At 43.7% G+C, this 16,632-nt stretch overlaps 1 protein-coding gene across 1 annotated transcript in view; it reads right to left on the bottom strand.

Moving 5' to 3' along the window:
• LOC134358498 (annexin A7-like) overlaps positions 1-16,632 on the bottom strand; it is an 86,034-nt gene that overhangs the window by 57,412 nt on the left and 11,990 nt on the right. The window contains exon 2 of the mRNA XM_063070786.1: positions 2,868-2,964. Within this exon, the coding sequence (XP_062926856.1) occupies positions 2,868-2,912 (45 nt within the window). The 5' untranslated portion in view covers positions 2,913-2,964. The remainder of the gene's footprint in view (positions 1-2,867; positions 2,965-16,632) is intronic.

The following is a 16,632-nucleotide window of genomic DNA, read 5'->3' as shown; positions in this document are numbered from 1 at the left end:
CCAATTCAGTGTAAAGCTGGAATCAGGGACCAGAAACACAATTCAATGAAAAGCCGGAATCAGGGACCAGGAACCCAATTCAGTGTAAAGCCGGAATCAGGGACCAGAAACACAAGTTCAGTGTACAGCTGGAATCAGAAATCAAGAATCAGGAACACAGTTCAGGGTATAACTTGAATTAGAGACCAGGAACTCAGTAAATGTGTGCATCCGGAATCAGAGATCAGGAACACGATTCAGTGTACAGTCAGAGTCAGGGATCAGGAACCCAATTCAGTGGACAGTCAGAATCAGGGACCAGGAACACAGTTCTGTGTACAGTGGAAACAGGGACCAGGAGCACAGTTCTGTGTACAGTGGAAACAGGGACCAAGAACATAGTTCTGTGTACAGCCGGAATCTAGGACCAGGTAGACAGTTCTGTGTACAGTGGAACCAGGGACCAGGAACACAGTTCTGTGTACAGTGGAACCAGGGACCTGGAACACAGTTCTGTGTACAGTGGAACCAGGGACCCGGAACACAGTTCTGTGTACAGTGGAACCAGGGACCTGGAACACAGTTCTGTGTACAGTGGAATCAGGGACCAGGAACCCAGCTGAATATACAGCTGGGCTTGGGAGCTGGTGAGCAACTTATATCTAAGTATAGCTGGGGTATTCCTCACGTTTCTCCTTCCGGTGGTAAAATGCTGCTCCCAAATCAGTGTGAACTCTGTCCACCTGAAGAAACAGTGGATGTGATATTCACTGTCCAACAGTTCCAAGAAAAAAAGCTGAGACTAGCACCAGCTACTACACATCACTTCATTTTAATCTCACAAAGCTTCTGACTCCCATTCATCAGGAAAAATTGTTGAATACCTCCTCAAATTCAACTGCTAACATAGCCAGGGAAAGAGAAGTTGAAGTTCAAGACCTCAGAGTTGAACAAAACACACAATCTACTGGACAGCAGTGATTCCTGACCCCCTAGATAGTTCTGAGACCCGGACTACCTTCAACAAATCAATGCTCCCTTAACAAAATTCTCCATAGTCATTGAAACAATAAGTAACCATATCAGTGTCCTTTCCCCGGCTGGTATCCCCAGTACTGACAACCTTGTTTCAGTCAGTCAGCCACACTAAGCAGGCTACACTGTTTGTATGCCCGACACTGGACTTCAGAAACTGACATATAATTGTGAACGCTGAAAAGGAGGAGCTTATAAAAGGTCAACGTTTCAAGTCAATTTATTATAGAAGTGCATATATGTCACCGAATACTACCTTGAGATTAATTTTCTTGCATTCATAGTAGAACTACGAAATACAATAGAGTCAATGAAAAACTACATACAAACACTGACAAACAACCAATATGTGAAAGACCAACTGTACAAATGAACAAAAATAATATTAAATAAATAATTCCGAGAACATGAGTTGTTGAGTCCTTGAAAGAAGGTTATCAGGTGGACACTGCTCAAGAATTCACTCACCACTTATAAGCCAGGTAAGAAATTAGCAGGACATCAATGCAGTGAGGTAGAATGCTGCCCGTCTAAACAAGACAGACATGGCAAATAAAGCTGGGCATATCACAACAACCTCCTGAGGACATGCTAGATTAATAATGCCACACCCCAGTCAGTCAGAGTGGAGTGTATAGTGAAAGGCCATTGTGGGAGAATCCAATTCAGTCTCCACCCTCCATCCTTGATGCACACAGTCTCCAATGCGTCCGTTCAATTGAACTCCTCCACTGACCAGTCCAGTTATACTGAGGGAAATTGTTCTGCCAGTGCATCTCTGGCTCCCTATACCACAGTATATAAATGGGGAACCGTTTCTGTCAAGGTAAAGGGAAGAGCAGCATTTCATTTTAAAAGAACTAAAATTTACAATTCAGCAAACAGGAATGAGGCAAGAGCAGTGGAAACAGACAAAGCAAATGCGTTTGTTCTTGCTATGTGGTCGCAGGAATGGAGGCTGCCATTTTCTGAGACTCTTCATGCAGCCGCCATTTTGTGAACTTTTTTTTAGCTCAGGGATAGCTTAATCAGAGTACATGAACGTGGACTCAAAAGAGTTTTCTGCAGATCACATGGTAAACCTGAGACCATTTTCAGATAAGCTGTTTATTATATAGAAGGAACAGCTTGTGATTTGGTGGTCTGCACCCAGAGTCTGGCTGACCTGATTGAACTAGTTTGAAGCAGTCTGAGTTGGAAAGAACAAAGGAGATTACCTGAGGAGGAAAGAGCCAAAAGGTAATATTGCTTGTAGCCTTAGGCCAATTCCAGCGAGAAGCTGACACAAGTCAATCAGATGAGCTTGAGCCAACAAAATTGAAACATAACAGATTGATCTGCTAAGGAAAAGGATAAGAACAGAGGATTTTGGGAGCATAGGCAGCGACAACTCTGTGGAGACCAACCATCACAGAAGTGGATGACCCCATATTAGAAACGTGGATATTACATCAGGATCAAGAGGAATGTTTGACAAAGGTAGCCTCCTTTCCCTGGATATTACATTTTCTATTCTTTGACTGTCCATGGAGGGTCAGGGAAATCGAGTGAGTGTGGACAGAAATATTCAGTTTTATAAATTCATGTGCTTGTTAACTGAGCCAATAAAGGTACTTGTCAGTAAATGCACATTCTCCCTGTACTCATCTGATCATTATTGTTGAGGGTTAATACCTGCAATAATTTTTTTTGGTGTCAGAATAAATTATTGCTGAATGAATCCAGGCGAAGTGGAAGATTTTCACTTCCCTATCAACATGGTCTCTTTCCTGTCAAGGGTCTTAAGAGGCAGAGGGGATCACATGAATAAAGTGTGTTTTGATTATTGGAAGTATTTATAACCAGGTACTTACAGGATAGGCTGGATAGCCAGATGAGGGGTAGCCAGGGTATGCCATTCTAAATGATTAGACACAAAGCCGAAGGTGCTTGGTCAATATTCCACAGCTTCTGAAAGTACAAAACAAGATATGACCATTTAGACTTACTTCAAAAACAATCTGCATTCACATAGTACCAATAATGCAAGGAACCTCATCAGGCAACACTTATTAAACAACACACATCAAAGTTGCTGGTGAACGCAGCAAGCCAGGCAGCATCTCTAGGGAGAGGTACAGTCGACGTTTCGGGCCGAGACCCTGATGCTGCCTGGCCTGCTGCGTTCACCAGCAACTTTGATGTGTGTTGCTTGATTTCCAGCATCTGCAGAATTCCTCGTGTCAACTTATTAAACAGCATGATGACCATGCACAATGACCACAGACTTGAAACATTAACTCTGTTCATCTCTGCATTTTGAATTTTTGATAAACAGGCCAAAGTCAGAAAATCTTTCAAGAGGGTGAACCCTTGCAAGGCATCGGGTCCTGATGGTGTACCTGGGCACTGAAAGCCTCTGCTACCCAAGTGGTGGGAAGGTTCGCGAGCATCAGTTTCTCACTGTGCAGCCAGAGGTTCCCACCTGCTTCAAAATGGCGACAATCATACCAGTGCCCAAGAAGAGCAAGGTGAGCTGCCTCAATGCCCAATGCCCAACGCCCAGTTGCACTCACATCTACTTTGACAAAGTGCTTTGAGGGGTTGGACATGGCAAGAATCAACTCCTATCTTGACCAAGCACCTTCGGCTTTGTGTCTTATCAAGGACTTGGACCTGCGGCAATTTGCCTATCGCCACAAAAGATGTACAACGAATGTAGTTTCACTGGCCCTCTCCTCGGCCTTGGGCCACGTGGACAACAGCAAAACCTATGTCAGGCTGCTGTTTATTGATCACAGCTCAGAGTTCAACACAATCATACCCACAGTTCTAATCAACAATATCCAGAACCTGGGCCCCTCTATCTCCCTTGAGAACTGGATCCATGACTTCCTCACCGGGAGACCACAGTCAGTGTGGATTGGAAATAACATCTCCTCCTCGCTGACAATCAACACTGCCATATCTCAAGAATGTGCGCTTAGCTCACAGCTCTACTCCCTCTACACCCATGACTGTGGCTTGGCACAGCTGAAATGCCATATATAAATTTGCCGACCACACAACTATTGTTGGCAGAACTTCGGGTGGTGACGAGGAGGTGTACAGGAGCGAGACAGATCAGCTGGCTGAGTGGTGTTGTAACAACAACCTTGCACTCAATGTCAATAAGACCAAAGAGCTGATTTTGGACTTTAGAAAGGGTAAGACGAGAGAGCACACACCAGTCCTCATAGAGAGATTAGAAGTGGAAAGGGTAAGCAGTTTCAAGTTCCTGGGTATCAATATCTCTGAAGATGTGTCATGGGTCCAACATATTGATGCAACTAAAGGCATGACAGCAGTTAAATTTCATTAGGAGTTTGAAGACATGTGGCATGTCACCAAAGACTCTCACAAATTTCTACAGCTGTACGATGGAGAGCATTCTAACTGGTAGCATCACCATTTGGTGTGGAGGGGCCACTGCGCAGGATTGAAAAAAGCTGCAGAAAGATGTAAACTCAGCCAACTCCATCATGGGCACTGACCTGCACAGCATCAAGGGCACCTTCAAAAGGCAAAGGCTCAAAAAAAGGCAGCATTCAACACTAAGGAGCCCCACCACCCAGGACATTACCTCTTCTCATTGCCACCATCAAGGAGGAGGTACAGGAGTCTGAAGGAACACACTCAACATTTCAGGAACAGCTTCTTCCCCTCCGCCATCCAATTTCTGAATGGACAGTGGACCCAGGCACACTACCTCAATATATTTTTTTTCTTATTTTTGATCGCTTTTGCACTATTTATTTAATTTTTCATATATATTCCTTATTGTAACATAGTCTTTTTATTATTATGTACATATTGCAATCTACTGCTGCAGTAAAACAACGAATTTCAAGACATATGCCAGAGATATTTAACCTGATTCTGATAATTTCATTCAGATCCTTAAATTACTGCTGAAGGATTGGAATTAGACTCTCTGTATTGTTTGACCAGTAACACAACTCGCTCATTATCATACTCACACATGTAAATACAGTTCTGTGTGGCATAGTAACGGGTGAAGCAACTGAGTTCAAAGTATGTCTCCAGCTTGCAGAAACTAGGAGAGGGAAGGGACCAGAGATAAAGACATAATAAGTTTAACTGTTCCCACCCAAGCACACAATTGGAATGGAAAAGCACACTCAGATGCATCAAATAAGCACCACACAGAACTAACAAATATATATACAGTCACCTCAACAAGGGTCAGTGACAGCAGATTCCTCAGACAGGCGTGACAATCAAATTGAGAAACTGTTTTTATCTGCATTATACCCTATCATGCCACATGCTCAGAGCACCGCCCACACGTCAAGTTATTACAGCTGGAATGGGCTTTTATATAAAATTTGTTTTGGGGTTTTCAGTCTGACAGGGAAGGCCAGCATTTCTTGGTCAGCTTTTACTGCTCTTCATTTAGTTGTTTCCTATTTGAACCACAACTGTCCTGCTGACAGTGCTGCCAAAGTCTTGTTGACAGGGAGTTCTAAGATTTAGACTTTGATAATGGCGGGATGGTAATATAAAGTATTTTCAGATTGGGATGATGTGTGACTTGGAAGGGAGCTTGAAGTTAGTGACATTTGTGCCAGCCCCGTTTTGGATGGTGGTAGAGGGTATGATTTCAGAAGTGATACTATTGAGGCATGCATATTTCTGGGGATGCTTCATGGGATTTTTCCCCTTGTAAGGGAATCTAAAATTAGTGGGCGTAGCTTTTATACACATTTTATACTGATGAGCAGGAATTTCTTCTCTCAGGAGTGTTTTGAGACTTTGGAAGTCTCTACCCTAGAGAGATATGGAGGCAGAGTCACTGAGAATATTCAAGGATAAGACAAAATTATTTTGGACTAAAGCCGAGACAAGCGGAATGGGACACAACACAGTCAGGAAACTGAAGTTGAGCCAAGACCTTGTCAGATATTATTTTATTGCATGGCATGCAGGCTTGAGGGGTCAAATGGCCTTCTCCTCCTATTTCATTTAAAGGGTGACACAAACACCCAGGGTTTGATTGCTGGCATTTGATGACCTCTGAAACTGAAAGGGTACACGGGATAGGAAAGAAGATTAATGATGGGCACCATTCAGCAATTTGTTCAAGACCTGATCAAAAGGCATCCTACAGGAACAGAAAATGATTTATTTATTTAGACATACAATGCAGAACAGGCTCTTCAGTCCTACCAACCCACTGATTTAACCCTAGCCTAATCACAGGTCAATTTACAATGACCAATTAACCCACTGACCAGGACATCTGTGGACTGTGGGAGGAAACTGGAGCACCAGAGGAAACGCACATGCACACAGGAAGGACAAACAAACTTTCTTACAGAGGACGCCGAAACTGAACTCCAAACTTTGACTTCCCGAGTTGGAATACTGTCACACTATCCGTTATGCCACCATGGTAACTGTTGGACTGAACACAACCAGAGCTTCACACGGGCAAGGAATTTCAATGCACTCTGGTGTATCTGTCAATGAACTCATCTGAACCTAAATCTTGATGGAAATGGTTTGTGGCTATAATGCACAGTATACTCTAAGGATAGATTCCAAAAATAAGGGAGATCTGCGAAAAATGGCTACAGTGATTTGGGGGAATGTTTCAAAAATGGAGAAGATTGGCCTCTCATTCTTTTGAGTCCATGTCCATAAAAGAACAAGAGCAAATTGGCCAAAAATCTAAGAAATACACAAAGGTTTGGAAGAGAGTGGGGCACAGGAAAATTTGTTGCTGCTGAGTTGATGGATGGGAATTTATTTATAAAAGTAGCACACACCAAGGATGTTGCAAATGCTTCAGTGCCAATGATAACTTGAAAAGCTGCCAGCAAGATTGGCCGCCATTTAGACAATGCAAGTTCCCACATTGAGTTACTGAGAGCAATTTTTATGGTCAGTGGCTGAGAAGACCTCCAAGAGGACCACAGCCTTGGCCTGGTTTGAGGGCTTGCATGGCTCATTGACCTAGAGAGCTATGTTGGCTGGAGCCAGGGCTTTATGCTTTGACTCCTGGTGAAGTCACCCATGCCAAATAGGTCAAAGGTTTGAGACCAGACTTAGAGTGGTCTACCAGGTTCAGGGGTTCAGCTCAGTACTAACAACACTGATTGGTCAAACAAAACTGTTATGGAATCAGCAATGAAGAATCCTACATATGTCTCCACCCAGGCCTTGCATGACTAACAGTAGTAAAAGCTTCTGGTATGATTAAGGAAGCCCTGAATACTGCTGAACTGTCAGAGGAGGACTTCATTGCTTACCTAAATGCCAGCTGCACAACAGGCAGTAAGTTTGAGAAGAATGGTGTTCAGGGTTCTGGAGTAATTTCATACTTTTCTTTAACAATTTCAAAGAAGAGTAGAAAATCTACCCTCCTGCTATCAGATTTTCTTGACAGAAGGAGGGTTACTGCTTGAAGCAATGACAGTACAGCACTCCCCCAGAACTGGGCTGGCACATCAATTCGACACACATTCTTTGAATTAGTTGTGCATGAAACCCAAGTCAGCATATAGAACAAATACAGTATTGGTATGCAATGTGCTTGCAACACTGTGTGTCCGACAGAGTGATCAGCAGCACTGGGGCTCCACAGGGGACTGTCTTGTCTCCCTTTCTCTTCACCATTTACACCTCGGACTTCAACTACTGCACAGAGTCTTGTCATCTTCAGAAGTTTTCGGATGACTCTGCCATAGTTGGATGCATCAGCAAGGGAGATGAGGCTGAGTACAGGGCTACGGTAGGAAACTTTGTCACATGGTGTGAGCAGAATTATCTGCAGCTTAATGTGAAAAAGACTAAGGAGCTGGTGGTAGACCTGTGGAGAGTTAAGGTACCGGTGACCCCTGTTTCCATCCAGGGGGTCAGTGTGGACATGGTGGAGGATTACAAATACCTGGGGATACGAATTGACAATAAACTGGACTGGTCAAAGAACACTGAGGCTGTCTACAAGAAGGGTCAGAGCCGTCTCTATTTCCTGAGGAGACTGAGGTCTTTTAACATCTGCCGGACGATGCTGAGGATGTTCTACAAGTCTGTGGTGGCCAGAGCTATCATGTTTGCTGTTGTGTGCTGGGGCAGCAGGCTCAGAGTGGCAGACACCAACAGAATCAACAAACTCATTCGTAAGGCCAGTGATGTTGTAGGGATGGAACTGGACTCTCTCACGGTGGTGTCTGAAAAGAGGTTGCTGTCTAAGTTGCATGCCATCTTGGTCAATGTCTCCCATCCACTACATAATGTACTGGGTGGGCACAGGAGTACACTCAGCCAGAGACTCATCCCACCCAGATGCTGCACTGAGCATCATATGAAGTCATTCCTGCCTGTGGCCATCAAACTTTACAACTCCTCCCTTGGAGGGTCAGACATCCTGAGCCAATAGGCTGGTCCTGGACTTAATTCATAATTTACTGGCATAATTTACATATTATTATTTAACTATTTATGGTTCTATTACTATTTATTATTTATTTATTTTTGCTCCATATTATTTATGGAGCAAAACCAATTTCCCCCAGGATTAATAAAGTATTACTATGATTATGGCTGTGACTATAAAGATGGCTAAAGTTTGGGCATTGCTTCCATGACACAGGCCATAATTAGTTTAAATATAATCAACTCCCCTCTCACCTCCCATCTGCTTCTGCGAATTTTGTGGATCTTTTCCTGTCCCTGTGTTGAGTGACACAGCAGAGGAGCCATTCAGCCCATTATGCTTTTGCAAGCTCAGTGGAAGCTCTTTAAAGGTTCGACCCACTTGCCTGGCGTTCAAAGTACAGGCATTTCCCAGTTTATGACAGGGTTTTATCCCCGAGCGCAATTTGTATCCAGAATTGTTTGCAAGTCAGAACTGAACTGGAGCAATGCATGGATCGCAGAAACAGCTGTGATGGGGAGGTTGGTTGCCAGCCGGCTTCAGTGAGTGAGTGCATAGGTCAGCATAGGGCTCGCAGGTCTGCTCAGAATCCAAGCCCCTGAATGTTACTGGGGTTGTGGAGAGAAGGCAAGCAGAAATGCCCATTTCCACCCAGAATATGCCCGCAGCCACACGGAAGCCAGCAAATCCCCTTTCATTCAATCCACCCCACCGGCATTTCCAACATTCTTTGGTCGTAAGCTGAGGAAGACCTGTAGCAAGATATACAGTACTGGGCAAAAAGTCACAGGCACATAAATATTAGCTAGGGAGCTGAAAACGTTTGCACAGTACTACAGTAATTTTATGCATTGTATTGTACTGCTGCCACAAGAAAAAGACAAATTTTATGACATATGCGTGTGACGATCAAACTAATTCTGATAGGAGTCTTTATCGCAGACTGAGAATGAAAAGGGCACAGGGAATCGTGGTTGGAAAAGGGGGAGGGAACGGGAAACACCAGCGAGACATTCTGTAATGATCAATAAAGCACTTGTTTGGAATCAAGTGACCTTGCCTGGTGTTTCAGGGCTGGGTCTCTCTGTACCACACGAATACCCGGCCCGTCACTCCTTCTTTGCTACCTGTCCCACTCACTTCTTGCAGCACTCCACCCTCACCACTCCCACCATCGTTCTCTGCCGTCAGATTTACAAACTCATTCTCCCCTCCACATTGACAAATACAGTACTGTGCAAAAGTCTCAGGCACCCGAGCTATAAATATGTGCCCGAGACTTTGCACAGTACTGTGCTTATTCAATTTTATTTCTACTTCCACCTACCTCCGATTCTAACCCAAACTTACTTAAACCCGTGTTTTCTCTAACTGAAAATAATGTAGAATTTTGTGAATAAAACACGGGAGAGTCGTTTAATGTGCTTAACAAAAGCTGAAGCCCTTTACTTCCATTGTGTACAAACCAAAAGCAGTCGCTTTACACTGATGTCGATACGTTAGACACTGCCTCTTAAAGCGAACACCACAACTCAATGACGATGTTTGTGAATTATGTCGAACAGTTTCTATAATGAACAATATCTGTCTTCTGTCACCCATTACATTACCCTATACAGGTTCCCCCAGAATTCCCCAAAATCAGCATTGTGAGTCTGTCTGGAGCTCCTACGAGCCACGTGGCTCAGGTCCTATGTGCCTTGGTTGAAGTAACAGCCAGACCCTCTGGCTCATCTAGGTATGCGCTGACAAGCATATGGTTATGTCTTGATGCAGGGGGTATGACAATGGAACCATCCAGGTCTTGGTGGGCCAGTTTAAGGCGATCTAAAGAAATGCATTCAGGTTTACCCTTCCTATCTACAATAAAAGTCTTTTTGCCCAGTTCCAAAATGCAGAAAGGACCATTGCAAAGGGGCTTAAGGATGTGCTGATGTGCATTGGAGCGGACATAAATGATCAAGGTAAAATGTACCCAAGAGCACTGTACGCAATGGTGGGAGGTAGGAGTAGGTGTAAAGGAAATGAGCTTACTCAGGAGTGCTGTGTGCACTTGATCAGGCACTTGGTACACAAAGAATTCTTTAAAAATAAAGCAAGGATGGTGATTGACCAGAAGAGATAGCTTCTAGTTCTGAAGGCCTAGCCTCTCCCAGGTTGGGCAAAGAGAGTGAATGTTTGGTGCACTCAGACTCAGTCCAAAAGTCTATAATAGGTGAGTTGTCAGTGATGTGTACATCACCAGCTGGCAGGTCTTCTAGTAGATGCACCACACTGGCTGCAATGGAACTACTTAGCAATGCCACAACTTAATAATATTCGGTATTGGCTGCGGAGATTTCTTACAGCATGAACTGGGCTTGTGCAAACGCATGGTAGCGTGCTGCTCCCAAAACTCTGGCAAACTAAATTGGTTGGCGTGTCATTGAGTAACTCTGGAATTGCCTGACAGGTTTTGGATCACCAATGTAAGATTTTGTGAATAAAACGTGAGAGAGTCATTTCATGCGCTGAACAAAAGCCGCAGCCCTTTACTTCCATTACAAACAAACCAAAAGCAGTTACCTCACACTGATGTCATTACGTCAGACACCGTCTCTTAAAGTGAGCATAACTCAATGACGATGTTTGTGGATTATGTAGAACAGTTTCTATTATTAACAATATGTGTCATCTGTCACCCATTACATTACCCAACACCAGCATCTTTTTCTTTATTCTTGGAAATCTCTTAGATGCAAGTAATTCTTTAGATTTTCCTTTAACCATTTTTGCTTTTAGAATATTTACTCCACATTAACGGCGTATTAGGGCTAGAATATAAAAGCAAGGATGTAATTTTGAGGCTTTATATGGCACTGGTGAGGCCTCACTTGGAGTATTGTGAACAGTTTTGGACCCCTTATCTAAGAAAGGATGTGCTGACATTGGACAGGATTCAAAGGTTTATGAACATGATTCCAGGATTGAACGGCTGATCATATGAGGAGTGTTTGATGGCTCTGGGCCTGTACTCATTGGAATTCAGAAGAATGAGGTGAAATCTCATTGAAACTCATCGAGTGTTGAAAGGCCTTGATAAGAGTGGATGTGGAGAGAATGTTTTATACGGCAGGGGTGTCTAAGACTGGAGGACGTAGCCTCAGAAAGAGGGATATCCATTTAGAACAGAGATAAAGAGGAACTTCTTTAGCCAGAGAGTAGTGAATTTGTGGACTGAGAGTGTGAAATGCAATGTTGGCATTTATTTCAAGGGGAATAGAATATAAAAGAAAGAAGATAATGTTGACCTTTTATAAGACGCTAGTCAGGCTGCACTTGGAGTATTGTCCACAGTTTTGGGCCCCATATCTCAGGAAGGATGTGTTGTCATTGGAGAGAATCCAAAGGAGGTTCACGAGGATGATTCCAGGAATGAATGGGGTTAACATTTGAGGAGCGCTTGGCAGCTTTGGGCCTGTACTCACTGGAATTTAGAAGAATATGGGGGGGGGGGAGATCTCATTGAATCCTACTGAGTGTTGAAAGGACTAGGTAGGGTGGATGTGGAGAGGGTTTCCTATCGTGGGGGTATCCAGAACTGGAGAGCATAGCCTTAAAACTTTTAGAACAGAGGTAAGGACGAACGTTTTCTTAGCCAGACAGTAGTGAATCTGTGGAGTGCTCTGCCACAGACTGCAGTGGATGCCAAGTCCGTGGGTATACTTAAGGTGGAAGTTGATAGTTTCCTGATCAGTCAGGGCATCAAAGGATGTGGCAAGAAGGCAGGTGTATGGGGTTGATTTTCCCACCATGGGAAACATCATTTCCACATCTACTCTGTCTAGGCCTTTCAACATTTGAGGGGTTTCAATGAGATTCCTCTCATCCTTCTAAATTCCAGAGAGTACAGACCCAGAGATATCAAACGTTCTTCGTATGATAAATTTTTCATCCCCGGAATCATCCTTGTGAACCTCTTCAGAACCCTCTCCAATGCCAGCACATATTTTCTTAAGATCAGAAGCTCAAAACCGTTCACAATACTGAAGGTGAAGCCTCACCAGTACCTTATAATGCTTCAGCATCATATCCTTGCTCTTGTATTCTAGAGCTCTTGACATGAATGCTAACATTGCATTTGCCTTCCTCACCACTGACTCAACCTGCAAGTTAACCTTTAGGGTGTTTCGCACAAGGACTCCAAAGTCCCTTTGCACCTCAGATTTTTGGATTTTCTTCCTTTTTATAAAATAGTCTGCACATTTATTTCTACTACAAAGGTGCATGACCATGCATTTTCCAACATTGTATTTCATTGCCACTCTCTTGCCCATTCTTCAAACCTAAGTCCTTCTGCAGCCTGCATGTTTGCTCAACGCTGCCTGCCCCTCCATCAATCTTTGTATCATCTGCAAACTTGGCAACGAAGCCACCTATTCTATCTAAATCATTTATATACAGCTTAAAAAGAAGTGGTCCCAACACCGACCCCTGCTGAACACCACTAGTCACTGGCAGCCAACCAGAAAAGGATCCTTTTATTCCTATTTGCTGCTTCCTACCAATCAGCCAATGCCTAACCATGTTAGTAACTTTCCTGTAATGCCATGGGCTCTTAACTTGCTAAGCAGACTCATGTGTGCCACCTTATCAAAGGTCTTCTGAAAGTCCAAATGTATAACATCCACTGCATCCCCTTTATCTGTCCTACGTGTAATCTCCTCAAAGAATTCCAACAGGTTCATCAGACAAGAATTTCTCTTGAGGAAACCATGCTGACTTTGTCCTATCTTGTCCTGTGTCACCAAGCACTCCATAACCCCATCTTGAACAATTGACTCCAACATCTTTGCAACCACTGAGGTTAGGCTAACTGATCTATAAATTCCTTTCTACTGCCTTCCTCCTTTCTTAAAGAGTGGAGTGACATTTGCAAATTTCCAGTCCTCCGGCACCATGCCAGAGTCCAACGATTTTTGAAAGGTCATTACTAATGCCTCCACAATCTAATAAGATACTACAGGGGTCCCCAACCTTTATTTGCACCGCGGACCGGTTTAATATTGACAATATTCTTGCGGACCGGCCGACTGCGGGGGGGGGGTGGGGGGTGGTGTTCAAGTAGGGTTAAACACACCTCAACATGTCTTTTACAGTTAGGGTTGCCAACTTTCTCACTCCCAAATAAGGGACAAAAGTAGCAGTCAAATCCCGGGACACTTTACCTCAGGAAAGACTACCATGACCATGAAGCCTTGCGCGGGCACCCGTGTGCGCATGTGCGTACGTGCCGATTTTTCCCCCCAACAAATCGGTTTTCCCTTCATCTTCCCAACTATACTGTACATACATTATTTCTACTTTATATAGGCTGTGTATTTATCATATCATTCCTGCTTTTACTATATGTCAGTGTTATTTATTTTCGGTTTTATGTGTTATTTGGTATGATTTGTTAGGTTATTCTTTGGGTCTGGGAACGCTCAAAAATTTTTCCCATATAAATTAATGGTAATTGCTTCTTCGCTTCACGCCATTTCAGCATGAAAGTTTTCATAGGAATGCTCTACCTTAGCGGGGGAAATACGGGACAAGGGCAGTCCTGTATGGGACAAACCAGTTTAGCCCAATATACGGGATGTCCCAGCAAATACAGGACAGTTGGCAACCCTATGTTCAAGTTCAACAGTGTATGATAGGGGATAAGGAAAGGTGCAGCTGACTCATATTGTTTCCTCACAGCCCGGTAGCACATGCTTTGCGGCCTGGTTGCTGGCGACCGCTGAGATACTATACAAGAAGTTATGAAACAAATTCATCAGACTGAAGATCAGTTAACAGATATAAAAGAGAGTTCTGCACAAATCACTGAAAGTTAACACATAGGTACAGCTGGAAGGCAAAGGTATGTTAGCAGGTTAGAGAGCAGTGACTGGTGGGATGCTGTGGAGACTGATGTACCAGCTATTTATAATCTGTTACAATTATTTAAATGAGGTACTGAGTTTAATAAGTCCAAGTCTGCTGATGATGCAAAGATGGATTGTATTGAGAGTTTCAAGGAGGTTGCTGAGAGATATTGGTTAGTGGAGGGATTACTGTTTTACAGATCTCCTCTCCCTAACCAGGAAGGCGAACTGCAAAGGTTCAACAGGTTGGTTCCTGGGACACCACACACAATAGGTTGGTGGATTTCAGCAGGTTAAGCAGCATCTGTGGAGGGAAAAAGCATCTGTCGGACGATGCTGAGGATGTTCTACGAGTCTGTGGTGGCCAGTGCTATCATGTTTGCTGTTGTGTGCTGGGGCAGCAGGCTGAGGGTAGCAGACACCAACAGAATCAACAAACTCATTCGTAAGGCCAGTGATGTTGTGGGGATGGAACTGGACTCTCTGACGGTGGTGTTTGAAAAGAGGATGCTCTCTAAGTTGCATGCCATCTTGGGCAATGTCTCCCATCCATTACATAATGGACTGGTTGGGCACAGGAGTACATTTAGCCAGAGACTCATTCCACCCAGATGCAACACTGAGCGTCATAGGAAGCCATTCCTGCTGGTGGCCATCAAACTTTACAACTCCTCCCTTGGAGGGTCAGACACCCTGAGCCAATAGGCTGGTCCTGGACTTATTTCTTGGCATAATTTACATCTTACTATTTAACTATTTATGGTTTTATTACTATTTAATTATTTATGGTGCAACTGTAATGAAAACCAATTTCCCTCAGGATCAATAAAGTATGACTATGACTATGAGTTCCTCCAGCATTTTGTGTGTGTTGCTGAAGATTTTTAGCAAATGCAGAATCTCTTGTGTCTTTTATTCCTGGGACAGTAAGTCTGTTCTACAAGTTGAGATTAATCAGACTGATGGAGTTTTAGGCATTAAAGGTTTCAAGGGATACGAGGTCAGTGCTGGAGAGTGGCAGCAAAGCATAAATTAATGGGATTTGACGTAATGTAATGGCACAGCAGGTACAAAGGGCTGAATATGATACTCCTGGCTTCTATATATGCTCTTTGGTAAATTTGCTTGTGCTCTAAGTGACCATAATTGCTCAATGTTTTCCTCAACCCCTTGTTAATGAAACTGAAATTAGGGACAAGACACAGCACAGCCACTGGGTTAAAAATATACCTGTGCCTCGTTTCGATTAGAAATCCAGCCAAGATATCCAAATCTAGTATGTTGTGCTGGATAATGGGAAACTGGGGAGGAGCTTAGGAGGATTAATGGCACCTAACAGCAACTCCTTTGGTTGCATCTTCGGAAACAGCTCTATTTCCATCTTTAATATTTCTATTTTTCCCTTTCAGGGTTCTTTTGAAGACCTGACCTGGAGTTACACGCTGACTACGGTTCTTTGTGGGAATAGGACCCACTCTCGGGGTTTCACGAATGGCTATTGTTCAACACGCCAAGGGTGCGGCCTAAGAGCTTCGAGAGGTCTTCAGAGAACTGAGATTTCATGGCTCTGGAGATGGGGAAATTGGAGGTTGATGCCTCTGCAGGAATTCGATGTGTCATGGGAGACGGAAGATCCCTGGCTGTGTACCCAGAGACCTGAGATCTTTGAGCACAGAGCTCAGAAAAAGCAACGCAATGGACTTTTAACATCATAAACCAGCGAGTTGTTTGTTATGTCTCCCCTCTCGCTGTGAAACGGAGACACCTCTTTCTCCCTTATTACGGAGAGAGAGAGCCTGTGGTATGTCGAATACCGGATGAACAAGTAGTCTTTGGGGTACTGCAAGTCGGTGTCTTTGCTGTTGCTTTGCTCACGCTTGAGTGCTCGGTGGCGGGTGCCGATGCTTTTCTCCCCCGGCGGGGGAGGAGGGATTGTTGCTTGCTGCCACTTATGTGCAGGAGGGAGAGGAGCTGAAGGGGACTTTGGGTTTCTAATATTTAACTGTCATTTATTCTTTGGAGGTACTCCTCAGTTTTCATGGATGGTTGTGAAGAAAAAGCATTTCAGGATGTATATTGTATACATTTCTCTGACATTAAATATACCTTTGTAACCTTTGAAGTACTCGGGATTTAAACTGTGTTGCTGTTCTGGTGTATTTATGGGGGCAGAGGATTGATTGTGTTCTGCAAGTCAATGATCTCATTAGCTACAGTATGCCTTCTTTTCTCCCCCAATCACATTTCCAATACACAAAGAGCCCAATGCACGGGCCAACATTACAGTTTCTCCCGAAGGGAAGAACT

This window comes from Mobula hypostoma, chromosome 18, assembly GCF_963921235.1.
Source record: "Mobula hypostoma chromosome 18, sMobHyp1.1, whole genome shotgun sequence".
In the NCBI taxonomy this organism is placed as follows: domain Eukaryota; kingdom Metazoa; phylum Chordata; class Chondrichthyes; order Myliobatiformes; family Myliobatidae; genus Mobula; species Mobula hypostoma.
The sequence above is the reverse complement of the archived record's forward strand: the minus strand, read 5'-3'. Positions and strand labels throughout refer to the sequence as shown.